General features: G+C 50.5%; 9 protein-coding genes across 9 annotated transcripts; 6 read left to right on the forward strand and 3 right to left on the reverse strand.

Annotated features, from left to right (window-relative positions):
* Window positions 1-631: 631 nt before the first annotated feature.
* SGF73 (Sgf73p) lies at window positions 632-2,200 on the forward strand (the record flags this gene model as incomplete). The annotated part of the gene is made up of 1 exon (XM_018881412.1): window positions 632-2,200. One exon carries the CDS (start codon window positions 632-634, stop codon window positions 2,198-2,200), a length of 1,569 nt encoding a protein of 522 aa, XP_018734005.1.
* A 4,543-nt stretch (window positions 2,201-6,743) lies between these two features.
* BMH2 (14-3-3 family protein BMH2) lies at window positions 6,744-7,562 on the forward strand (the record flags this gene model as incomplete). The annotated part of the gene is made up of 1 exon (XM_018881413.1): window positions 6,744-7,562. One exon carries the CDS (start codon window positions 6,744-6,746, stop codon window positions 7,560-7,562), a length of 819 nt encoding a protein of 272 aa, XP_018734006.1.
* Window positions 7,563-9,871: 2,309 nt separating this feature from the next.
* Window positions 9,872-10,888, forward strand: ASC1 (guanine nucleotide-binding protein subunit beta; the record flags this gene model as incomplete). The annotated part of the gene is made up of 1 exon (XM_018881414.1): window positions 9,872-10,888. One exon carries the CDS (start codon window positions 9,872-9,874, stop codon window positions 10,886-10,888), a length of 1,017 nt encoding a protein of 338 aa, XP_018734007.1.
* A 241-nt stretch (window positions 10,889-11,129) lies between these two features.
* On the reverse strand, window positions 11,130-12,623 carry tam14 (uncharacterized protein; the record flags this gene model as incomplete). Its single annotated transcript, XM_018881415.1, has 1 exon — window positions 11,130-12,623. One exon carries the CDS (start codon window positions 12,621-12,623, stop codon window positions 11,130-11,132), a length of 1,494 nt encoding a protein of 497 aa, XP_018734008.1.
* Window positions 12,624-13,021: 398 nt separating this feature from the next.
* Window positions 13,022-14,068, forward strand: SCJ1 (Scj1p; the record flags this gene model as incomplete). Its single annotated transcript, XM_018881416.1, has 1 exon — window positions 13,022-14,068. The coding sequence occupies one exon, from the start codon at window positions 13,022-13,024 to the stop codon at window positions 14,066-14,068; it is 1,047 nt and encodes a 348-aa protein (XP_018734009.1).
* Window positions 14,069-14,265: 197 nt separating this feature from the next.
* Window positions 14,266-15,216, reverse strand: AWJ20_4350 (Efm3p; the record flags this gene model as incomplete). Its single annotated transcript, XM_018881417.1, has 1 exon — window positions 14,266-15,216. The coding sequence occupies one exon, from the start codon at window positions 15,214-15,216 to the stop codon at window positions 14,266-14,268; it is 951 nt and encodes a 316-aa protein (XP_018734010.1).
* A 2,683-nt stretch (window positions 15,217-17,899) lies between these two features.
* OLE1 (stearoyl-CoA 9-desaturase) lies at window positions 17,900-19,378 on the forward strand (the record flags this gene model as incomplete). The annotated part of the gene is made up of 1 exon (XM_018881418.1): window positions 17,900-19,378. One exon carries the CDS (start codon window positions 17,900-17,902, stop codon window positions 19,376-19,378), a length of 1,479 nt encoding a protein of 492 aa, XP_018734011.1.
* Window positions 19,379-20,427: 1,049 nt separating this feature from the next.
* Window positions 20,428-21,186, forward strand: MET8 (bifunctional precorrin-2 dehydrogenase/sirohydrochlorin ferrochelatase MET8; the record flags this gene model as incomplete). The annotated part of the gene is made up of 1 exon (XM_018881419.1): window positions 20,428-21,186. The coding sequence occupies one exon, from the start codon at window positions 20,428-20,430 to the stop codon at window positions 21,184-21,186; it is 759 nt and encodes a 252-aa protein (XP_018734012.1).
* A 2,345-nt stretch (window positions 21,187-23,531) lies between these two features.
* BCD1 (Bcd1p) lies at window positions 23,532-24,779 on the reverse strand (the record flags this gene model as incomplete). Its single annotated transcript, XM_018881420.1, has 1 exon — window positions 23,532-24,779. One exon carries the CDS (start codon window positions 24,777-24,779, stop codon window positions 23,532-23,534), a length of 1,248 nt encoding a protein of 415 aa, XP_018734013.1.
* Window positions 24,780-25,049: the final 270 nt, after the last annotated feature.

Here is a 25,049-nt window from a genome sequence, read left to right on the forward strand (position 1 = left end):
GTGGGTTCAGTTGACTCGGGGAAATGGGTGTAGATAGGGTAAGGGTGGTTGGTGTGGAAACAAGGTCGCGTAATAATGGCACGGCTGTGCTTCGAGAGAGTTTGGAGAGCGAGCGAGCGAGCAAGCGGGAGAGAGTGAGTAAGTGAGAGATTAGCGATAGGTTTGAGTTGGATGTTCCGTAAGTGACACTAATAGGAGCGGACACCGAAGACGCGTGAATCAACCACGCAACACGGATTTTGTGCACCGACCGTTTGAGTAGCACTGGAAACGAGCCTTTTTTCTGCTCCCGCTTCTGTAAACTCCTAAAAACCGGCAGATAAAAATCGAGTTCGCGGTTGTTGGAAACTGGCTTTCTCAACATCTGGATCAATCTCTATATATCAGTCACTTCAGGCACTAAAAGTGTTAGAGCTTTTTTGCTTACAACATTTGCTTCGTGTCATTGGTGATCTTTAGTGGGCTCGTTACACTTGTTCCAGAGCCCAGACCACCATCTGCTTTTTCGCTATTTTGAGAGTCGATGACGCATGGTATCTGCTGCTGAACTGGCATATTCTTACGAATCGGGAATTGCACTTCATCACTTTGCAATTGTAATTAACGACATTTTTGTCGTTGCGACTTTGCCATGGCTACTCCTTCGGCTACCCCTTTAAAAGAGGGTAAAACGCCGTCAAAATATATGACCAAGAAATATGGCAAACAGGTTGCTCGTGAAAAGTTGGCGGCCGCAGCGGCTGCCGCTGCTGCCGCTGCTGCTGCTGGAAATAGCCCGAAAACCAAGAAATCGACCAAGGTCAAAATCCCAAGGATACCAAAGGATAAGAGTAAAGTAATGTCTGTATCGGCAGACGGAAATAATGCCGAAGGTTCTTCGTCAGGTCCCTTGCCAACCATCAAAATCACTAAAAAGGGTCGTCCTACTAAACGGAAACTGCAAGAAGCAGCAGAAATGAACGAGTTATCGGGTGCTTCTGGTACTAGTGCCAGTCCCAAACCGGAGAAAATAAAACGTCCCAGGAAATTAAAGGGTAAATCTGTAGCCAAGAACCCTGATTCTGACTCGGTAGACGAGTCGAATGTCACTTCTTCTCCGGATGGTGGGAAACGAAAAGCAAAGAAAACTCGACCTACTGCATCCAAACTGCCGAAAGAAATCAAAGTAGATGTCGAAAAACAGTGTGGAGTTCCCCTGCCAAATGGAAGTTTGTGTGCCAGATCTCTGACCTGTAAAACCCACTCTATGGGTGCTAAAAGAGCTGTTCAGGGCCGGTCCCAGCCATATGATCTATTATTAGCAGCGTATCAGAAACGAAATCAGGTCAAACTGGCGTCTTTATCTACACAACAGCAGCTCGAACTAGATAATGAGGCTCTTATGGACGACACTCCACTTAATGATGAAGAGGAGTTTGAACAGGTCATGGCGGGTGTGGTACGAGCGTATCCTGTTCCTCTGGAGAGAAAAGTCATTATGCCTACTAGACTACGATCTGGGTTTTTCAGGCTACGAGAGACTTTGATTGCATCCATCACAACTGTACCTCCACTACCCACGATACCTATTTCGTCGGCTGCTACAGCTACTGGGTCGGCTTCGGCAGCGAGTGGATCCCCAACATCCGTCTCTTCTACTAATACACCCGGTCTTGGAGACGCTCAAAGCAGCGTGACTGCTGTAATGGCATCGACAGGTGCTGTTCTTGGACGAACCATTGTCTTTGACACCGTTTCTAAAGCACAGTATGCTAGACCTCCGCGTGTGTATATCAACCCGAATATCTATCTCGCCCAGCAACAGCAGTTGCAACAGCAGCAACAGCAGCAGCAGCAACAACAATTACAACAGCAGCAACAGGAGCAACAACAAAATCAACAAAATCAACAGCAACAGCAGCAGCAACAGCAGCAACAACAGCAACAACAGCAACAGCAGTTGCAACAAAAACAAGCCCTCTATGTTCGTCAACGCCAACTAGCTGCTCTGCAGCAGCAGCAACAAACCAATGTCAACACTGCAAACTTAGGGTCTGGAGCACCTGCCCCCATAACAATGAAAACTCTCGCCAACAGCATCAACCAGCCAGCGGCGAATCCCAACCAATCCACGCTCCTGATGCAACAAGCCATGCTGCGACAGCAGGCCCAAGCTCGACAACAACCCCAGCCGACCACGTCCCACGGGGGGGTCTCTTAAGCCTAATATTTCACGACGTCATGACCGATATAATTATGTTTATTTACGGAATAGTAATGCCTCATTCTCAACCCTCTCTGCCTCCGGCGGCTGGGGCTGCGCCCCAGACCCCCCGGCTCCTCTCGCTTCGCTCGAGTCGTTGCGTCGACGGTCACGGAAACTTGCTGGGGGGTCGGCCTCCGGCGGCTGGGGCACAGCCCCAGACCCCTCAGCTCCTCTCGCTGCACTCGAGTCGTTGCGTCGGGGTGTGAACAGCTGCTGTGAAATAAGAAAAAACTAGCACAAAGCCAGAAATCGACATATTTTTACCATCATCCATATTGCGATTCTTAGCTGTCAGACTTCCCAGGGTGTATACTTTCTAAAATTCAGTCATCCTCAAACTGACCACCAGGCTGCCATCCGCTACCAACATGGATGCTTATATTCACAAGCGCAAAATCGCTTTTCGTGGACATAGCATCGTAGGGTTCGGAACTGTATCCTCCTATGCCCCCTCAGATGACAGTTAAAGCACTCCAAGTCTTTCAATTCAGTTGTGACCTTTGGAACAACGTTCATAGCTATGTTCGTTCTTCTGGGCCCACCTTGATACCACTATTTTGTAGTTCTCAATGCAAAACCCCAACTACATCGAAGTCTGAATTACTGCTCCAGACTAAGTAAACGTCTGGTAATGATACTCTCTATCAATAAAGAGGAAGAAACTGTTCAGTGTTCAGAGATTTGTCAGATGAGTACAGAATATACAATTAGCTGAATAGCCTATACCAGTAGCAAGTTCTGGAGACCGTCGACATAACGACTCGAGCGAAGCGAGAGGAGCCGAGGTTTGGGGCGCAGCCCAGACGCCGGAGGCAGACCCTCGGCAAGTTTCTGGGACCCTCGACATAACGACTCGAGCGGAGCGAGAGGAGCTGGGGGGTCTGGGCGCAGCCCCCGCCGCCGGAGGCAGGTAACCAAGATTACAATTTATTAAAGTAAAGCAGGAATAGAGGAAACAAGTCTAGAAGAAACATCTAAAGATGGAGCTGAGCCAGCCGTAGCTCATCAGGTAGTAGAAGGCACCCCCAGAACCACAGGCCAAGAATGCTCCTAGTGAATAGACTACTGGTCTGTGGGAGGAGAGCCATGTAGCGGTGGTGGTTATGGTGCCATCGAGCGTGCCGTTAATGAAGTAGGCGGTGTTGGAGGGACTGTTGGGGAAACTAACGTACCTGCTGGCAGGCAGGTCGTCGAAGTATGATTGGGCGTCGTTGATATCGCACGAGCATGGCGACTCGCTGATGCAGAAGCAGTCTACTATGACTCGGTCGTCGTAGAGCGATGTGGTGTAGTTGTATTGGTAGATGAGACCGGTGGTGCCCCAGTCTCCGGGGAATATGGCCTCCAAGTCAGATATGTCCCAGCTTGTGGGATACAGTCCAAGAAACGACACATCGCCGGCATTGTATGGAGCAGTTGAGCCCCCGTAGTAGTACTCTCCAGCAACAGACTTGCTGTCTGGTGTGTAGCCGCTGAAGCTAGCGGGTTCGGGGTCTGTCAGGTCATAGCTGAAGGAAGTAGAGTTCACAGGTAAAGCGGGTGCACCAAATGCCCGGGAAGAGGCGAGAGCAAGAAATACTAGGAAGTGTGAGTGCATTGTTCGATTGATTTGGTCCGATTGGTTTGGAATAAGGAATTGAATCAGCGGACGATTGATTGACAGATAAGGATTGAAACAGGAATCAATTGAATTAGCTGAGAAGAATTGAAGCTGTCGATTGATTATTAGCAGGTAAACAATTGATTCAGAAGATAAGTAATTCAATAAAAGAGTAAATCCTTTGGAAGATAAATGATCAGCTCTCGATGATTTAATAAATGAAGAATTGAAATAATGAGCAGAAAGTGAGCAGTCAGATCCAGTATTTATATTAAAATTATACGATTCGCCGTGGGCATTCTTAGCCTGGCACACAATTCGCACTCCCAGCAGCCCTTATCTCTATCACTCAGATGACTCTTGTGTCGTCATCTGGCACCGACCGAACTGCGAAATTCCAGCACGACAACGGTTATAAGCGGCATAAAAAGAAAATTAACGTGCATAAAAAGCAAATAACCGTGCTCACTGCACCAGTCATTTTGCGTGATAATGCACCCGCGAGCCTTATCGCTGAAACTCACCCTAACGGCAACCACGAGCGTGCACCACCTCCATCTACCACTGTCATATCTCACCACACACAACGAAACGAAATAAAATACGGACTGCGAAATTAACGACAAACTCTATCCCACTCTGACACACCCACTGATAGTCGCTCACTGCTGTCATCATCACACAGCAGACACATCCACCCATCAGCCACCATCCGCTAGTCCAATCAAACTCGACCCGGCACCGTCGGTAAACATGTGTCTCGCCAGTTGACCAGCGCCAACACAGAAACGACTCGAGTCGAGTCCGATCATTCAATCCCCTCGCTCCTCGACCCATCTCATGTACCGAAATGTAACCCCCAATCCCCCTTCCCCTCCCTCCCCTTATCCCCTTCCAAACCATCTCATGACCACCCACACACCCACCCACACACTCCCACCGACGACTAAACTCCACCCACTTCCTCAACGTGCCCATCCTCTTAAACCCTGCCAACGGCATCCCGCAGGGGAGACCACCCCTAGTGCCCGCGGCCACATCCCTTATCTGTCGGGGTAGGATGCTGCCTCCGGCGGCTGGGGCTCTGCCCCAGACCCCACTGCTCCTCTCGCTTCGCTCGAGTCGGTTCTGTCGACGGTACCAGAAACCAGGGGACGGGGGCAGCCTCCGGCGGCTGGGGCGTTGCCCCAGACCCCACTGCTCCTCTCGCTCCGCTCGAGTCGGTTTCCGTGACAGCTTCCTCGAAGAATTCCTCGACGGTCCCAGCCAACTCCTGCGAAGCAGGAGCCACGGGGTCTGGGGCAGCGCCCCAGCCGCCGGAGGCACACCCCTCCCCCTGAATCCGGCTGCAATGCACCCCGTGACACCAGTGACGTCGAATAGCGCTGATTAGGTCTGGTGCGGTGTGTCTGCACCACGCCCGTTTGATCTTCGGTCAATACTGCCTCGATCTCACTAACCAGCAGCGCTAGCCTCTGCCACGACGGCCACAGACCCGTCTTTTCGGCCATTTGCAGCTGCACGTTTCCTCCCCCTCACCCAGGCCTATTGGCCCGCTAGAGGCTGCCGTTAGGGGGGGTGTCAGACTGCCTCCGGCGGCTGGGGCTCTGCCCCAGACCCCGTGGCTCCTGCTTCGCAGAGTTGGCCGGGACCGTCGACGCAACCGACTCGAGCGCAGCGAGAGGAGCAGCGGGGTCTGGGGCGGAGCCCCAGCCGCCGGAGGCACGCTCCCTCCCCCCCCCTGGAAAATTAGAGTTGACAGGTTTGGTGCTGATCGGTGCATGTTTGGCAGGAGGTGGTAGGGGGACCGTTGATTAGCAGGGGGTTTAACTCCCGAATCTAGTGGTTTGTTAGGGTTCGTTGCCATGATATTGGGCCAGGTACAGTGGAGAGGAAGTGGAGAGGAGAGTGGAGTTTTTGGTGGGGAGAGGCGGTTTCTGGCGGGTGGGTAGCGGAATTAGGGGGTAGCGGAGCGGGCCGAGTGAAAAGCCGATACACCCGCGATGGGAGGTTGCTCCATGACATCACCGACAGGCAGGCTTGTCCGATCGCATCACATCACGATCTGGTCGGTTGCGGTTGTGGTGGCGATCGCGGCGGCATGCGACCGCGCCAATGCCGGCGATCAGGGGATCTCGTCCCGGACCTAAGTCCGCTATACCCGTCCGGCACGCCGCATGTCCAGTCCGTAACCCTTATTTATAACCCAATTTCCACCATTTTTTTTCTTCTCTTTATTCATTTACAGATCACACCTCACCCTTCATGAAACTTCGCTCGAGGAGCCACGGGGTCTGGGGTAGCGTCCCAGAGCCCCGGAGACAGACTCTCCCCAGAGCGGCAATGGTCGCGAGAGCTACCCGGCCTGAAAGTTACCCGGGTGTAGGGTTAGGACCGTCATTTAAAACCACCCAGCCCAGTCTTTTACAACAAAACAAAACAAAAAAGCCAACTGCAACCGCAAACTAAAAGTGCCTGCTTGCTTAATCCACCCACCATCACCAATTCTGACTCTTATCTACCAGCTAACGCGATAACCGACCCATCGTCAGAAACTCGCACTCACCACGCAAACGAACCCACGCTACTGCCACTGCCTGATAACATCCAATTGAGCGCGTAATCCAGCAAAAGTGAGTATCCACGCGCTTCTGGGGGGCCGGGGGTGTGCCTCCGGCGGCTGGGGCTCTGCCCCAGACCCCGTGGCTCCTCTCGCTTCGCTCGAGTCGTTTTTCGTGAGGGATCCCTGTTTTTTCTACACGATCCCAATCATCTCCTGCGAAAGCAGGAGCCACGGGGTCTGGGGCAGAGCCCCAGCCGCCGGAGGCAGCAACCCCCTCCCCCCCTCCCCCCCCGATCGAGGGTAGGTCAATTGAGGAGATTTCTAACAGTTGTAGAATGTCAAGCACTACCCGTGAAGATTCTGTCTACCTCGCCAAGCTCGCAGAGCAGGCTGAGCGTTATGAAGAGATGGTCGAGAATATGAAAGCTGTCACATCACTTGGCGAGGAGTTGAGTGTTGAAGAGAGAAACCTTTTATCGGTGGCTTATAAGAATGTGATTGGAGCCCGTCGTGCTTCGTGGAGAATCGTGTCGTCCATTGAACAGAAGGAGGAGAGTAAGGGTAACGAGGTACAAGTGGCTCTTATTAAGGAATACAGACAAAAGGTTGAGGCCGAGCTTGCCAAGATCTGTGAAGATATCCTCGAGGTTCTTTCGAAATACTTGATTCCATCTGCTCAAACTGGTGAGTCCAAGGTGTTTTACTACAAAATGCAGGGCGATTATCACCGTTATTTGGCCGAGTTTGCTGTTGGTGATAAGCGTAAAGAAGCTGCTGATAAGTCGCTCGAGTCGTATCAATCCGCTTCGGAAATCGCCGGTGTCGAGTTACCTCCTACTCATCCTATTCGTCTTGGTTTGGCTCTTAATTTCTCGGTGTTCTACTATGAAATCCTTAACTCGCCCGATCGTGCTTGTCATTTGGCCAAATTGGCTTTTGACGACGCCATTGCCGAGCTCGACACTTTGTCCGAGGAGAGTTACAAGGACTCCACTTTGATCATGCAATTGCTCAAAGATAACCTTACTTTATGGACCGGTGATATGTCTGAAGTTGCTCCTGAGGCCCCTGAAGAGCCTGTTGCTCCTGCTGCTGCTGCTGCTTCTGGTGTTAAGGACGAGTCCGAGCCTAAAGATGCTGCTGTTGCCGAATAGATTGACTAATTGAAGACCGCACCGGGGCACTTCTGTTGTGCTTAACAGGCAGGAATATGATCGAGCCGCCGCCCGTCGAGTTCGGAATACACACAAAAAAATCGTCTACCCTACAATCACAACCACTAAAATAATCAAAATAATGTATGCTCGCGGCCCGGCTCTTTTGCTTTCTTTGTCGTGTCTTTTTTTAAATTATTAGTGCTATTATTATCTATGGCAATATGTTATTTTTCTCTGCGGGTCTTCCTGGGGTCTTCCTCGAGGGTCTGCCTCCGGCGGCTGGGGCGCTGCCCCAGACCCCGTGGCCCTCTGCTTCGCAGAGGGAGGCATACACGGACCCGATATGGGGTGAATGGGGTACGGTTGATGGAGTTGGGACGAGATGGGGTGTTAACTTAGAATCACTGGATAGAATTGTACTGACCAGATCATTGGATGAGCGTCCGGGAGATGCGTGTTTGCCAGCAGACCACTGCACCAGCAGTATCGGTTAGGTGTCCATTCCGCAATGGCGCTGATGTCTCAGACAGGAGGGACGCGCTGCTGCTCCTGCTGCTGCTGCTGCTGACGATGATGTCTCTCCTGCTTCTCCCGCTGCTCCTGCATTCTGATATACAATTCTAAAGGGATTTATTTTGCCGTATTCTTCGCAATTTATATTCCAGAGAACCTGTCAGAAACACCAACTGACACTCGAACTCATAGACTCACCGCGCTGACGGAGCCCGATATCGCACTCCTCTCGGCCAGGGGGTGGAAAATTCCATCTGCAGCTACCCCTGAAATACACACATTGAATATCGTGCATAAGTACTCCACCGACCTCCACCCAACACCCCCCCTCTCACCCTCCTCCAACCACCTCAAATTTCCACCCACCGCAACTAACCCGTCTCCCCACGCCCGACTCGAGCGTAGCGAGAGGAGCCGGGGGGTCTGGGGCGCAGCCCCAGCCGCCGGAGGCAGTGCCCCCCTTCAAGCATCGCCGCTCCCGCTAGAACACTAGTCCCGCCACCAGGGCTAGGGCCGGAAATGAGCTGGCGGGTTATCAGGGTGCAGCAGCAGGAGCATGTGAGAGGCAGTGAACCAGGGTCAAGAGTCTGATTGCGAGTCTTGATTTTTTTTGATTTGTTCTCATCGAAACCGCTTTTTTCAGTGATATCCGACCGCAATTAAGCCATTGCCGGTCCTACTACCCCGATACCGCCGTTTTCACCTCCGCAAACCGCAAAATGAGTCTTGTGTCGTCCGACCTCACCAACGTCTTCCGCATCGCCAACCTCGCCGTGGGCGCTCTGGCGGTCCTAGGAGGCGTCTCGCAATTCTTCCCCGTGTCTTTGTAAGTTCTTCGGGGTGACGGACTGCCTCCGGCGGCTGGGGCTTCGCCCCAGACCCCGTGGCTCCTGCTTCGCAGGAGTTTCGTGGGAGTTCCGCTCGATGGGGGGTCAGAACCAGTCTCCACGGTCCTAGCAATCTCCTGCGAAGCAGGAGCCACGGGGTCTGGGGCGAAGCCCCAGCCGCCGGAGGCATTGACCCCGTTACCTAGAAAGTGAACCAGGAACTAACAGCTGCCAGCCAATCCGTACGTCGACCGGCCACTGCCAATGAACCGAGTGGTTACTAACGAGTTTGCAGTCGATTATTGCGATTTACGTGATTCTATTTGGTCTGGGACTCGGGTTTTTGGGTACGTAACTAGAGGATTACCTCCGGCGGCTGGGGCTCTGCCCCAGACCCCGTGGCTCCTGCTTCGCAGGAGATGGCTGGGATCGTGGAGTGATGCTAACAGGGATGTAGAGTTCCAGGTGCCGCCAAAGACGAGTCGATACGCCTCGTTTTTGTTCTCGTTTGTCGGACGAGGGGTGCTGTATGTGTTCATAGGCACCATTTTGCTGCACGACCACGTTCTCCGTATCATTGCCGGGTCCATTATCGCTCTTGTGGGCGTCATTTACATCGTTCTCGAGTTCATTCCATCCATTGAACCCCCCGAGAACATGCGAATCAGCGACCTCAGCCTGTCTGGCGACTACGAAAACGCCTCGGACACTCTATAAACTTCCCTCTAATAAAATATCTCCTGTCACACCCCCACGCCTCGAGCGAAGCGAGCTACGGGGTCTGGGGCAGCGCCCCAGCCGCCGGAGGCACACCCCGACTCCGAGAGATACCGCCTCCGGCGGCTGGGGCTCCGCCCCAGACCCCGTGGTGCTCCGCTTCGCGGAGCTGCACAGCCTTGCATGGTGCAAAATAAGTCGCATGTCGTGAACCTGCGGAGTTCAGGCTGGAGAGTGAGGGAGTGAAAAATGTCGGTTGTTAAAAGACCGAGGGTTGAAAGTGCTGGATCTGGTTCCTTGATAGCGGGGGGAGGAGTGGATGGTAGAACGGAGCAGATAACGAGTTCGTTGAGCTCGCCAAATGTGCAATTGTCGGGGCACGAGGCAGAGGTGCTAGCGGTGCAGTTCGATGCGACGGGGTCGTTTATTGCGTCGGGTTCGGCAGATAAATCGATTTTGTTGTGGAATTCGGCAGGTGAAAACGAGAATTATGGTGTTATTAATGGCCATAAAGGAGCTGTATTGGATATTAGATGGTCTAGAGACAGTTCGCAGCTATTTTCATGCTCTACAGATCTGTCGTTAGGTGTATGGGACGTCGAGTCTGGTTCACGATTATTGAAACAAGTTGGTCACGATGATATTATTAATTCTATTGACATTATAAAACGAGGAACTGAACTGGTTATATCAGGAAGCGACGATGGAACAATTGGAATTTGGGATCCTAGACAGAAGGAGTCGGTCAGTTATATCCAGACCGAGTTCCCAATACTGGCAGTAGCAGCTACTTCAGTTGGAGATCAGGTTTTTTCTGCCGGAGTTGAAGGCACTATTCACTCGTGGGATTACAGATACCCGTCGGCTCCTGTTTATACTCTTCCTGGCCACGGAGAGACCAATATCACCGGACTGGCGGTGTCACCAGATGACCAGCAGCTGGTATCAAATGGCATGGACAACACTGTCCGAACATGGAACGTTCGTTCGTTCACTTCAGACAATCGAACACTTCAAGTGTACGACGGAGCACCTCACGGAATCGAACAGAACCTGCTCCGAGCCCGCTGGTCACCCGACGGATCCCGCATCGCTGCCGGCTCCGCAGACCGCACCGTCGTCATCTGGGACGTCCCGTCCCGACGAATCCTCTACAAACTCCCTGGCCACATCGGCTCTGTCAACGACGTGTGCTTCTCGCCCACCGAACCGGTCATTGCATCTGCCTCGTCCGACCGGTCGGTCATTCTCGGCGAAGTCAACTGATAAGGGGGCCTTGTGTGCCTCCGGCGGCTGGGGCTCTGCCCCAGACCCCGTGGCTCCTCTCGCTTCGCTCGAGTCGTGCGTGGAGTTGATCCAGTTCGCGTGACACCCCCCACGCCCGACTCGAGCGCAGCGAGAGGAGCCACGGGGTCTGGGGCAGAACCCCAGCCGCCGGAGGCACGGTCTCCCGCCCATGAAAAATGGCTGTATATTTATATTTTCGGGCTCTGGTACCCGGTCGCGGTTATTTGGACCGGGTCCGTAGTCTTTGAGCATACTCTAATAAACTTTCTATGACTCCTTCGAAGGTCTCTTTGTCTTGGGAAGCTGCTTGCAGCAGTTGCTGCCATTGGGTCGACATGGCTTGTGCTTCTATTAATGCTTTTTGTAGGGTGGACACATGGGTCTGAAGCTCGGGCTCGTTCATGCCGTCTAATGCTTCGCTCGTCACCGTGGACAGCTGGTGCCATGCGGCCAGCTTGATTTGCGTGTCTTGTCGTAGCGCCTCTTTTTCGTCGTCCGATTTCTTGTCTCGTGAACTGACGTCGTTAGATTTGCCTTCTGGAGTGGTGCTGGTGGTGGTGTTGGTAGGTCCTGGTCCAGATCCAGCTTTCGCAGGGCTCTTTTTACTGTCTGTATGGTTGCTCTTGCGGGGTGTATTTGGCAGCACCAGTCGTTTGGTGTTTTTATTAGGCAGGATCTCGTCGAGATCCAGTGGAATTCCAAGTGACACTAGCAATAGCCGGCGAATGGACGACTTTTTCCAGTCGGTAGGATGCATATGGGGTCCGTCGACTACCAGCTGCTGCCACAGCGAGGCACTTCTTTCTGAGAAGTATGACCCTGGTTCGGTTACGTGATATTGATAGCTTCGTTCCGACGACGGGGTCGGTGTTCTTTCTATAGTAATTGACCTTTGAAGATGTGAAATGGATGCGTTTGTTTGGGATTGTTCTTCGGACGACTTCCACATGGCCTTGAGTGTCGACAGCACCGACGCCTGTAATTGAGCAGAATTGGAAAAGTCTGTTTCTGACAGGCATGGGATATGATTAATAGTGCCAGCAGGTGTGGTTTCTGATGTTGAAGGTGCTGGTAATGGGGACTCAGTGGAGGCTGGTGGTGGATCAAAGCCGTCGTCAGCCAGATCCAGTTCGTCAGATTCAGCTGGCTGTGCTTCTTCGAACTCGTCGAACTCGTCAAAATCATCGAATTCGCCAAAATCGTCATCTTCAGCGATGTTGTCATTGTCCTCTTGGGGTTCCTCTTGGGGTTCTGAATCTTCAACAGGCACGTCCAGCGTCTCTGGAATTGCCGAACTTTGGTCGTCAGCTGGATCTTCTGTAGTTTTGTGATTGTCATTTTCATCTTCTAAAGCTTCATTCTCATTCAGTTCATGTTCGTTTTCTGAATTGCTACGAAGTTCATATTGCAATTCTTCCGTCGCCGGCGGTTGATCCAGCTTGTCATTTTCGTCGACGGTCCCAGCAAACTCCTGCGAAGCAGGAGCCACGGGGTCTGGGGCGGAGCCCCAGCCGCCGGAGGCAGTGCCCAATTGCCCCACGTCCTCGTCCAGCCCGGTTTCCAGCGACTCAAGCTGTGATTCATGCCCGTCGGGGCTGGCAGATTCGTGAATTGATCCCGGGTCTGTGGAATCCGAGTCGTCTTGGACAGTACCCAGGTCTCCGGCGTCGTCGAAACGGTCTTTTTCAGATCCTGTTTCTGTGTCAGGAGCCATGATTTTTTTTGCTTTCAGGGGTAATTCTGTCGAAGATGTAGGGTCTCCTGCTGCTGCTCGCTGTTCGATAGCTGGAGACCTGCTTGGGTGGTGTTATCTGCGGCTCGCGGTGACGTGCGGCGTGCAGTCGATCAGGGTCCTGCTGACAGGCGTGTTAATTTAACCTCTGATACAGCAGACGGTATCGCTATCGGCACACCTGCGGTCGTCACGAGCCAGAAACGACAGGATATTTTATTTATTACAGGATAATCAAGAGTCTGTTGGTGGGAAAGCGAAGAAGATCCAAAAAAGGAAGCGAAAAGAACGTGCGAGAGTCGAGTTAGAGAGTCGGTGGAGGTGCCACAGAATCCCTTCGTTAATAAAGTAGAGGTCAAAATTCGTCGAAATTCGTCGCCATGACATCGTCTAAAGGAACACTGAGCGTGATTGGATGGTTCTTCATTCCAGACGTGGTCACGTCGTTGGTGCAGAATATTTATTATAAAGTCACGGGCAAACCCGTGTTGAGGGGCCATGCCCAGTTCCAACAGCACCGCCGAGTCATCTACATCGGAGTCATCGCCATCTACCTGATATATTCGGTGGTGGATGCTTACTGGTCGGTGGTGTATGAAGGAAATGCTCTTGATGGAGCTTATAGAGGATTATACACGGTTCTGGGAGTCGACCATAGAGCCAGTTCCCAGCAGATCAAATCCGCCTATCGTCGACTCAGTGTGCGATTCCATCCTGATAAAGTGACCGCTGCTACGAGTCACGATACCTGGCTGGCTATTAAATCCAGTTACGAGGTTCTGTCTGATCCAGTTTTACGGTTCGGATATGATCGTTTGGGATATAATGTTCTAGCATGGAAACTGGCTGCGCTCAAGAACAGCCAGTCGTTTAGTTCAATCCCTCTTGACGAGGTGTTTACCATGACTGATATTGTGCGACGAGGGTTGAAAGAGTCGTTATATGGATACTATCTAGTGACTTTTGTGAGCATTCTGTTTCTGAATTTAATAGGATATGCTCGCCATGCCAGATACTGGAGATACTATATTCTATTGGCAGCATTCATGGCCGAGGTCACAATCATTACCAGGTCTACTCCTATTGATCTGTTCCCGGGCCTGGATCTCATTCCTTTCCAAGCCATTGCACTAATGAGACGACTCCTGGTGAGCGTATTCATTGGTCTCAACCAAATCGCTCCACAACTACAACCGCCCGAACTCAACGAGACTATCGTGCACAGTCTCCTGGACCAGATCATTAATCTCAGCACCCATCTCAAACAAGAACGTGCTAATTCCCTTGTTTTCGAATACGCTCCGTTCCCTGACGAGCGCGATGCCATCAAAAAACGGATCGTCGAACAGCTTCTCGAGCACGAACTGCGCTGTGACCCCGAGGTCGCGGATGCCATGGCCCAGGCCGCTGCTAAAGTCCGTAAATAATAAATGTGTGGATGATGTGATCTGCCTCCGGCGGCTGGGGCGCTGCCCCAGACCCCGTTGTGCTCGCTTCGCGAGCGCTCGGCAAGTGTTCCTTTTCACTCGGGTTTGGCATTTGTGCTCCGGTTGATGTCCTCCATGTACGACATATCTCTAGATCTCTATATCTCTCCATGTATATATATTCGAGACGAGTCCAGCTACAGCTCGAGACGCAGAACAGCAATGTCTGGCGACTCTGGGGAAATAAAGAAATGCCGCGATGCAAAAGGTGAAGTGTACGTCTTCAGGACGTGAACTTTGACCGAGTTAGTGGCACATTCGTCAAGAAATGCTTGGTAGGTTTCTGGTGACCGGATGGTGGCTGAAACAAGAGCATTGTCTGTACTCGGTAATGCGAGATGTTGTTTAATACACTGTACTAATGCTGGGAAGAGGTCACTGTCGTATGTGACGTCGGCTGCTATAATCGTAGCTTCTGTGTTCACAAGTGAAACAGGAGGGTCCTTATTCCACCATAGTTTCTGGCTGCAAACTTTAGATCCAATTGTCCCACTGTTGAGTCTCATATTCTCTTCAAGATTGTCCACTACAGTTGTATCTCCATCTGTGAGTACTACTTGTTCTGTGTAAGGAAGCTGACATGCTACCAGACCAACAAGCCCTGTACCTGCACCCAACTCTACAAAAGATCGTGGGGTGGTCTGAAATGACGAAGTATCGACAAGGTAATCTGCTAAAGCCAGTGCTGCCTCCCAAGTCCGGTGTCCAGTCCCTCCTTCACGCGCTATCACGTTGGGCTCTTCATAAAGACGGACGGCAATTGCCGGCGAAATAGCGTAATTAACAATATTTTTTCTCTCCGTCTCATCCAAAGAAGGAATCATATACGACGCATAAGCTTCAAAAACATCCTCATGAAGTTCTTTAGTGTGATCAGATTCGATATTTCGGATAAACAGCTTCAAAACCGACTTCTGGTACTCCCTATTCTCAGTGCTCGACTCCACTGTATTCACAAACTCGGGCTGTCTTTCGTACTGGGTATACGCTTCAAACCATGGTTTCAGATACTTCGGAAGCACCTGCTGTCCAATAACCTGTTTCAACAACAGACCACTGCTCTCCCGAGCTGTAGACCCGTCTGTCATTATCCTCCATGATCCCTCTGATCTGCACCTGAAATTTATCGCTCCCTCAGCCTCGCGATGCACCTGCAGGGCTCCCCTGCACCAGGGTCCATGGGGGTCTGCCTCCGGCGGCTGGGGCTCCGCCCCAGACCCCGGGGCTCCTCTCGCTGCGCTCGAGTCGGGCGAGGGGGTGTGGCGCTCGCGGGGATGGGCTTTTTGGGGTTGAAGAAGAACAGGAATGAAGAAGGGGCAGTTCGGCGAGAACGGACTTTGTCTCGCTGAAAAGCGTTCAAAAGTTCCCAATTGCACGAATCTTAATCGGGACTGAAGGCAGACGACCGACAGCCGTTTTACTCGATAAATTTCCAAGCTTGGTAGCGGAAAAAGCTGGCCACTGGGAGCACATAAGACCGAAGAACAAACGCCATTCGAACCGCAATTGACCCAATATCCACGCTCTACACGCTCCCCATTCCACATCCACATTCCCTTTGAACCTAGGAGCGAAAATCCGCTAACCAAGCCCCCCTCACCCCCGTCCCCACGGTCCCAGCCGCTTGCGAAGCAAGCACAACGGGGTCTGGGGCAGCGCCCCAGCCGCCGGAGGCAATCCGACACCACCCGTACCAAGTCAGCCCACCGTTTGGAGATTGTTGAACAGTCGTTGTAGATTGTAGCATCGACGCGAGTGTTACTGGATTTGTGTAGGTGCCTGGTAAGGTTTGATCGGCCATTGGGCCTGCAGAATGCATATGCAGTTGTGCGTTATCTGCAGCTTGACAGCAGGATCTGGTCGGATCGGCGCCACGGTAATAAAAAATTCTGTTCTCGGTTTGGGAGAGTGCCCCGATAAGCACTTGCAATCGGTTCTCTGTGAGAGGTTAGACGGTGAATGGTGGCTAGAACGAAGCTAGTGGTTGTCGTGGTGGCGATTTTCTTTGTTGCTGCCGAGGCATTAGTGGATTAATCCCTGTAGAGCTGGTTGTCTGCCATGTAAGGCCATGCGCAACCAAGAGTATCTAATCCAGTGAAGTATGTTGAACTGTTGAACTGATTTGTTTATCTATGACTATTTAACTATTGTGTAAGTGTCTAACTACTTTAACTATTGTGTAACAAAGTGTATTGATAGAGGAGTGGTTGAGGATCGGTTGCAGCAACATGGCCTTACTGACGGAGGAAAGTGAACCTGAACCCGACACCAGAATTGTGCTGTTACCACATCATTGACTTTCAGCCGGTTCGGTCGAACATCTGATCTATTCGGTTCGACAACAACAACCACAAACCACAACAGGAGTCAGGCCTAGTCGGTAGACATCCCCCGTCGCACGGGTCCTATTATGGATGTTGATTTCACAACCTACCTCGGATGTTGGATTGCCCTAAACCCTAACCTTGGTTAATGTTGGGAAATTCCCAACAAACTAGTCCGCATAGGGTTAGGACCGTTGCAAAAGGGCAACTGTCAGATTTCTTTTTCTATTGGGAATTGATTGAGATTGTGAGATGCGATAGATAAAGTTAAAATACGTGCTAGAGGTGGTGGTGAGAGGCAATGAGTAGGAGGGATGTTGCCTCTTAACTGGTGACCAGATGCGTAATAAAACCAACCTGGGGCATTCTGAGGTACACCGGAGGATCAGTGACGTTGCGGTTCCCCAGTTTGCCCCGTCCACAGCCTTTTTTACCCTATCATCGTTGCTTGATTGCTCGGCTGCTAGCAGATCAAATTGGCCATTTCAATTAATCAAGTAATTGCTAGGACTCCCGACGCAAACGACTCGAGCGAAGCGAGAGGAGCCACGGGGTCTGGGGCGGAGCCCCAGCCGCCGGAGGCAAAAGTGGCCCTGGCCCCTGAAGTCAGTTCCTGGATGGAGCGTTGGGGGTCAGATTAACTCGGGCGGATGGAGGGGTGTTCGGCAGCAGGCAGGCAGTGTAGGCGATGGAGCTGCAAGCTCGGGTCCGTAGTAAGGGAGATGAGCTGTTGGTGGGGCTTGTAGGGCCGGAATGGGCTGGATGGATTGGTAGTGGCCGTAAGGGCAGTTCCGGAAGGTTTCCCCTTATCAGACCCCAGCAAGCTGGTCAGTTGGTTGGCAGTTGGTTTTAGGTGGTTGGAGTTAGTTTTAGGGTCGTAAATGGCTGGCTAGGCCATTGGGTCACTGGGAGAAATGGTAGTGACCCCCACTGGGGGAAAAAGTACACGCCATTACAGAAAACAGCGGGTAAACAGTGGGAGACGAGTGAAATGAACTGGTGTATAAGCCGATAAAATCAATGCACCGTGATGAGCAGAATTGCTTTTTCCTGATAATTGAACTTTTTTATTTTTTTAATTTTTTTCGTTTGTTGATCCCACTAGTCCAGATGGTTTCTTTTTTTTATCCTATTAAAGTGCATATCATGTAACACCGGTATATTTGCGCACCCACAGTTTTGCATCCTTTCCCTATAATTCAGGCGTATATATAACAGATAATTGCAGCATTTTCATTTGTGCTTCTTCTTTTTTTGTTTCGTCAGGACGATAAAGACGTACTCAGCTAAAGATTTTTGTTAGTGTATCAATTTGACTTGTGTCTGCTTGCTATCAAAGTTATCAGTATTTTATCTCAATAGTACTGTAACGAAGCCACCGTCTCAACCAAACTGAACCACTCAACAAATTGACAAATCAATCAATAACATAGAAATTTTAGTCGAAATGTCAGCTCTCGAGCAATTGTCGGTTGAAGAAGTCGAGGCTATTGCCACTGGTAAAGCCAGTCGTGATCAGACCAATATCAACAGAAAAAAGAATGCCTCGACTGCCAATACTGGAGCATTTGTTTCGGCCGGCGGCGTCGAGAAGAAAAAGGTACATATTTCCGAGCAGCCATTCACCTGGTCCAATTGGTATCTTCACATCAACTGGATTAATACTACACTGATTTTCATTTATCCTATGATTGGATTCTGTTTTGTTCCTTTTGTTCATCTTTCTCTCAAGACTTTTATCTGGTCTTTTATCTACTATTTCATGACCGGTTTGGGTATTACCGCCGGTTACCACCGTATGTGGTCACACCGAGCCTATTCGGCCAGACTGCCTCTTCAAATCTTCCTTTTGTTGGTTGGTAGTGGAGCTGGTGAAGGTTCTGTCAAGTGGTGGTCTAACGGACACCGTACTCACCACCGATTCACTGATACCGAGAAGGATCCTTATGATGCTCGTCGTGGATTTATGTTCTCTCACATGGGTTGGATGATGTTCCACCAAAACCCCCAATTGAAGGGCCGTACCGACATTTCCGATCTCATTGCCGACCCTCTGGTCAGATTCCAACACAAACACTATCTTTACTTTTTGTTTGCCATGGCCTATGTGTTCCCTACTCTTGTAGCTGGTTTCGGATGGGGCGACTGGACTGGTGGTCTTCTTTACGCCGGTGTTTTGAGATTGTTTGTTGTGCACCAATCCACCTTCTGTGTTAACTCATTAGCCCATTGGATCGGTGAACAACCCTTTGACGACCGTCGTACTCCCCGTGACCACGCCATCACTGCTTTCGCTACTCTTGGTGAGGGTTACCACAACTTCCACCACGAGTTCCCCAGTGACTACAGAAACGCTCTTAAATGGTACCAATACGATCCTACCAAGATGTTCATCTGGACCATGAAGCAATTGGGACTCGCATACAACCTACAAAAGTTTTCACAAAATGCTATTGAGCAAGGTCTTGTGCAACAAAAGCAAAAGAAGCTTGATAAATGGAGAGCCCGTCTTAACTGGGGAGTTCCTATTGAGCAGCTTCCTGTCATTGAATTCGACGACTTCAAGCAACAAACCAAAGAGCAAGGTAAATGTCTGGTTCTCATCTCGGGCATTGTTCACGATATCACTGACTTCATCGAGCATCACCCTGGTGGTAAGGCTCTGATCAAGTCTGCCATTGGCAAGGATGGTACTGCAGTCTTCAACGGCGGTGTATACAACCACTCCAACGCTGCCCACAACCTCTTGGCCACCATGAGAGTGGCCGTCATTAGAGGAGGTTGCGAAGTCGAGGTATGGAAAAAGGCCCAATCCGAGAAGAAGGACGTCAACATCATCCAGTCCACCTCGGGAGACAAAATCGTCCGCGCGGGCGAGCAGGCCACCCGCCTCGCCGAGACCGGCGTCAGCGGTCGCGCTGCCTAAACCCTCTCTTGAATTCTTTTAACGATCTGTAACGCATATAAATACACTCATTCGCACTTTGAAGGGGGACATCTGCCTCCGGCGGCTGGGGCTGCGCCCCAGACCCCGTTGCTCCTGCTTCGCAGGAGATGGCTGGGACCGTAGACGGAACGACTCGAGCGGAGCGAGAGGAGCTACGGGGTCTGGGGCAGAGCCCCAGCCGCCGGAGGCCGGTGTCATCTTCGGAAGCCTCACCTGACAATCATGTTTTTCTAGTTTTTAATTTATCGTTTATCATTTATATTTGTGACTGATAGCTAATCATGTTAGTATTTAGCATTCTTTTGTTTGTCACTCTTATTCGATCTTCCATTAGTGTTGGTTTAAACTATACGGCTATGAATAACGCTTTAGACTGCATAAGAAGAGTGGACCATCAATTCTATTATTTCATCCCAGCAGAGTATAGTATGTTTACTATTGCCAATCTTTCTGGTTATTACTTCAATAACAGGTTGTACAGAGAGGTGCTTCCATGCTTAGTGGAATTTAGTAAATATGCGTACACTGGCATATCATTCGATGGCTATGAGATGAGAGGAGATTTGCTAATGTCTGGTGTTATTGATTACGATCTCCGTGCTGAGGATCTAGTTTCGGGCGGTCTTGATGTTAAACAGCCATCATCACCTAATAACAATATTAGTAGCACGATACAAGAAACACACTCAACTTTACCTGCTAATCCAACAGGTTATCCACCACTGAGAATGCAACTACAGTTAGCACTTGATTTAAGTAATAAACATTAACCAAAGCACGTTAGACAGTTGTGAGTTGCATCGTTATCCTGTGCGTAATTCTCATATGTTGAATCAGTTATCAACGACGACTTAACGGCTGACATGCGGAGGTAGTCGGTAGACGTCGGAGGATAACGGATAGATAAGCTATTGGGAAGCTGGAATCGTGACAGCCGGTGGGGAGCCGCTGGTTGTGCGGCGGGTGATTAATGTTCGTGAAGCAGAGATGTGAGGGGAGATGATGGGATGAGAACATTGAGAGTGGGGATGTTGTTAGTGGGCTGGAAGTTACAAAACAAGCATGTGCTGGTGATTGGCGGAGGTGAGGTCGCGAAGGGGAGGGTGGAAGCTGCGGTGAAGGCCGGTGGGTTGGTTACAGTGATTGCACCGGAGGTGGTGACGGAGATTGAGGATCTGGAGAGTACGATGCAGCTGAACAGAGTGGAGAGACGCGATGTGGATTTGGAGACAGATTTCGTGGTGGATCCGCTGGCGGAGATTGAACAGGATTACGATATGGTGTTTTCGGCAATCGACGACAGGGAGTTGTCACATAAGATATATCTGGAGTGCAAGAAGCGGAAGATTCCAGTGAACGTCGCAGATATCCCAGATGAATGCGATTTCTATTTCGGCTCGGTCATTGAGAAGGGACCTTTACAAGTAATGGTTTCGACAGGCGGAGCTGCCCCGAGACTGGCTAGAAAAGTGAGGGTTGGAATTGAGAACCAGCTGGACGAACTGAACATCGAAAAAGCTATTTATAACGTTGGCAAGCTGAGGAAGATGCTCAGAGAACATACTACTGGCACAGACGAAATAAGCGGCAAAGAAACCGGTTATGATAAGAATACTATTACCACCCGTATGAAGTGGATCTCGGATATCTGTGACCGGTACAATTTCAACGAGCTTGCCGACCTAAGCGAGACAGATCTCGAGCTGATGCTGGCGAAATATCCTGCTCCAGTAAGAGAAGAGCCAGATAAAGAGACCCAATCATCAGAAAAAGAGGCCAGTTTATAAATCCATTAAACGTACCACAGCTCATAAATCAGCCTTGAAACACCCCCAAACTTCAGTGGGACGGCCGATGCAACGACTCGAGCGAAGCGAGAGGAGTCACGGGGTCTGGGGCAGAGCCCCAGCCGCCGGAGGCAGAATTCGTTGAGATCTCGATGTACCGAATAGGAATTAAATGCAAACCAGTCCATGTGAGATAACAACGGTGCCCATGCATTTGGACAGAAAAGGTTAAGATTCAGGAGAGTCGACAGGTCGATCTGTGAGCTTAAAAAAGCCGCACCTGTCTATAGTTTTATATAATGAGAGGCAGGTCTGGTTCGGTGTCTATCCACAATGAGGTTCAAACTCAAGGTGGGTGATAAGAACCTGATTTGGTGGCCGCTGGATAGCGAGACGCAGAATGCCACTGTGGGTGAATTTGTCGAGGCATTGACCGGAACCGACGAAAACAAGGCTTATTTAGAGGGCATTGAAATGAGTTCCAAGCATCAGATGCGACATCTGGTTCGTGACGGTGATGTTGTTGAGATTCGGATTAAAGGAACTCCTCATGAAGGCAAGCCAAGGACGAAAGCTCGGAATCTGAGACGCAAGCGTGAAAAGGCTTCGAAAGCTGGCAAGAACGATGATTCCGAGGATGACGACGAAGATGATGAGGATGGAGATGACAGGTATGGAGGTCAGGAGCAGGATGCCGATGGAGATGATACCATGAAGTATGAAAATGAGGTTAATGGATATAGAGGGTATGAGTCGTATCATGACTATTACTATGATAATAATAATCAGGCAAAAAATTACATGGATGGGTGGTATGATACCACTAATGGTGAAAATGGATATGGCAATGGCAATGTCAATGTTGCAGGTCAGGTTTCTGGATACTATTCTACACAGAACAAGAAGAGTTCTAATTTCAAGAACCAACGACAGCCCACTCCTTTTGTCCCTGCTGGCCAGACTCAGTACAAAAACATTCGGCGAAGTGCAATTGAATGTGAGTACCCCGACTATTACAAGGTCACAGTTCCCTCATACCCTTTTCAGAAGATGCCCGTTGAGACCCATGGTGAGGAGAATGAGGTTGAAACGGAGATTGATAATGGTACTGCCAGTGGTACTGGAACTGGAACAACTGCTGGCGAATACTCTACACCAGAGGTAAAGGAACCGGGTCCTGTCCAAGAGTTAAAGGAAAAGAAGAAAACGTCAGTTGATGAAGCTAGTGTAAATGCTCAGTCGAGTTCAACTCAGAGTTCAAAAGATACGACCGAATCAGGCAAATCACAGAACGAAGAGTTAGGCGAGGATCATGACAGCCCTCCTGTTGAAGAGCCGATTCTCAAAATCAGAACCGCTGAAGTGAACTCTGATCTCAGTTCTGCATCAGCAGCTGCATTTGAACTTACCACCGCTCCAACCTCGGTTTCCACGTATCCAACTCTTGACATAAGTCCCAGAAATTCTGCCAGTATCGTAGCCACCTCGCCAGAGTCATCTGATTCGGATCCCGGAGACTATGGTGCCAATCCCAGCAAAACAGCTAACCTAGCATCCAAGTCTTTAGAAACTGTGACAGCTGTCGGAAACTCGACCCAAACCCAACTAAAATCCGAGGATGAGACTACCGAGACCCCAGTCAGACTGTCAACTCCGAACCTGTCGCACAACCCTTCGAGCAGTCGAGAACTCTTTGATGCCACTTCCGGCTACGAATTCTATTCTCTGTCTGCTCTGTGTGCACACCAGGTGTTTGTAGTCTCTGAGCTCGTGTGCGAACCACCGTCGTACCTTCCCACCCAGCGCTACCGCACCCTGAAATTCTACGGCAAAACCGACAGCGGTGGCTACCTCGTGCAAACCGACAAACGCGACATGAAGAAACCCAAAATGAAAGGCAAATTCGAAATCGACGACGGCTGCGACCTCGACGACACCCAACTCTCGGACGAAGAAAAACGAGTCCAACGAGTATCTAAAAAGTTTGGCTATGACATTGTCCACACCGACACCGTCGGCCAAGCCATGCATCTGGCTGGCGAAGAAACCCCATCCAAGGGAATCAGCATCAGCATCTCTGGCATTGCATGCCCCTTCGAGTACTTTTCGTTCAAAAAGTAGCTCTGGGGGCTTCTAACGAATTATTTATATTTGCTTCACATAACGACCTGCTATTACTACTTCTTCGCACGGTGCTGCCTCCGGCGGCTGGGGCTGCGCCCCAGACCCCCCGGCTCCTCTCGCTACGCTCGAGTCGTTCCGTCTACGGTCCCAGCCATCTCCTGCGAAGCAGGAGCAATGGGGTCTGGGGCGCGGCCCCAGCCGCCGGAGGCCTGTCCCCACCCCTACGGTCCTTTTGAAGACTCTTCGGCGGGTGGTGAGTCGGACTCGCTGGAGCTGGAGCTGGAATCACTGGCTGTGGTGCTAGAGTCGTCGCTGGAGTCGGTAGAGCTGTCACTGGAAGCGTCTCCTTCGTCTAATAAATATCCTGCTGGGAGGTCTGTCGGTTCGTGAGAGCCTTGTTTGCCGATTATGGCGAACAGAGTTGGGTACTCCAGCACGCACTGGCCGGCCAGTGCTTCTGCTAGCGGTTTTTCGCCGTCCAGTTTGATCAGTTGGGGTTTGTTGGCTGGACAGTCGACCTTTTTTAAGTAAACTGCTAGCTTTGAGGCAGCTGGGAGGTCCGTCCCGCCGGGGCTGAACTTGTATATCCGCCGGGCAGCTTCGTCTAAAATCTCGCTATCAGGAACTTCTTTTGTACAGGTGATCCTAGCACCGTCGCCAATGCTATTTTGTTCGATGTTGGTACTGTCAATGTCAGGATTCTTTTCTTCTGTAATTCTTTCTTTGGTGTCGTCTGCAATGCTATTTTGTTCGATGCTGGTACTGTCACTGTCAGAACTCTTTTGTTCCGTAATTCGTTCTTTGGTGTCGTCTGCAATGCTATTTTGTTCGATGCTGGTACTATCACCGTCAGGACTCTTTTGGTCTATAGGCTGTTCTTGGATATCGTCGCTGGTACCTTCTACCTCCTCTTTGGTTTCTTCCCTTTTAGTTTCTTCGTCTTTAATTTGGTTTTTACTCGTTTCACCGACTGTCTCACTACTATCACCGTTGCTGTGGATAAAGATCCACTCCACGGTCCAGAAGTACTTCTTGCGTTTGTTGTTCCAGCCTGATTTATTGCTTATGCTTCGTTGCATGCCTTGCGGCAGTTGCTTTACTCGAATTCCGTTGACAAGTCTCTCATCAGACCGCTGACCACCCCGTCTCCTCTGCTGAATCTGCTGCTGCCGACTTCGTTTACCAGAGTTCGACGCTGTCAATACCTCACTAACTGTGCGTTTCCCAAGTACCAGTTCACGATCCAGGGTCTGCAGAAAGCTGTAATCTCGATTAATAATAGCTGGAGATGCTGCTATGTCGTGCCGAGAAAAGTATTTAGCTGGATCCACCAGCCCAGTACATTTGGTCTGTTGCTTATGAAGTTTCGAGCATTCGAGAGAACATGTTCTTATAGCACAGGCAGGACATTTATATTTGAATTCATTTTTAAAACACTGCTCACACAAATTCGCGAGATCCGAGTCCATTGAATCCACCACCCTTAATTTCTTCTCAACTGATTTGGATCCTGATCCTCTAAATCAACACCAGATCAACTTTGGGTGAACAAAAATAAATATTTATTTTTCAGATAAGATCGTGCATTATCCATAGATCTGCCTCCAGTCCTTATCTGCGGCGTTGCCGCTCCCGCGGCTCGGCTGGGACTTTTTGGCTGGCTGGCTGGGTTAGGCCTGCACGTTCACAATCAAGCCAAGGACTGGTTGGTTCTCATCACTTCACATTCGTTTGTCTGA

This window comes from Sugiyamaella lignohabitans, chromosome C (assembly GCF_001640025.1).
Source record: "Sugiyamaella lignohabitans strain CBS 10342 chromosome C, complete sequence".
Taxonomy (NCBI): domain Eukaryota; kingdom Fungi; phylum Ascomycota; class Dipodascomycetes; order Dipodascales; family Trichomonascaceae; genus Sugiyamaella; species Sugiyamaella lignohabitans.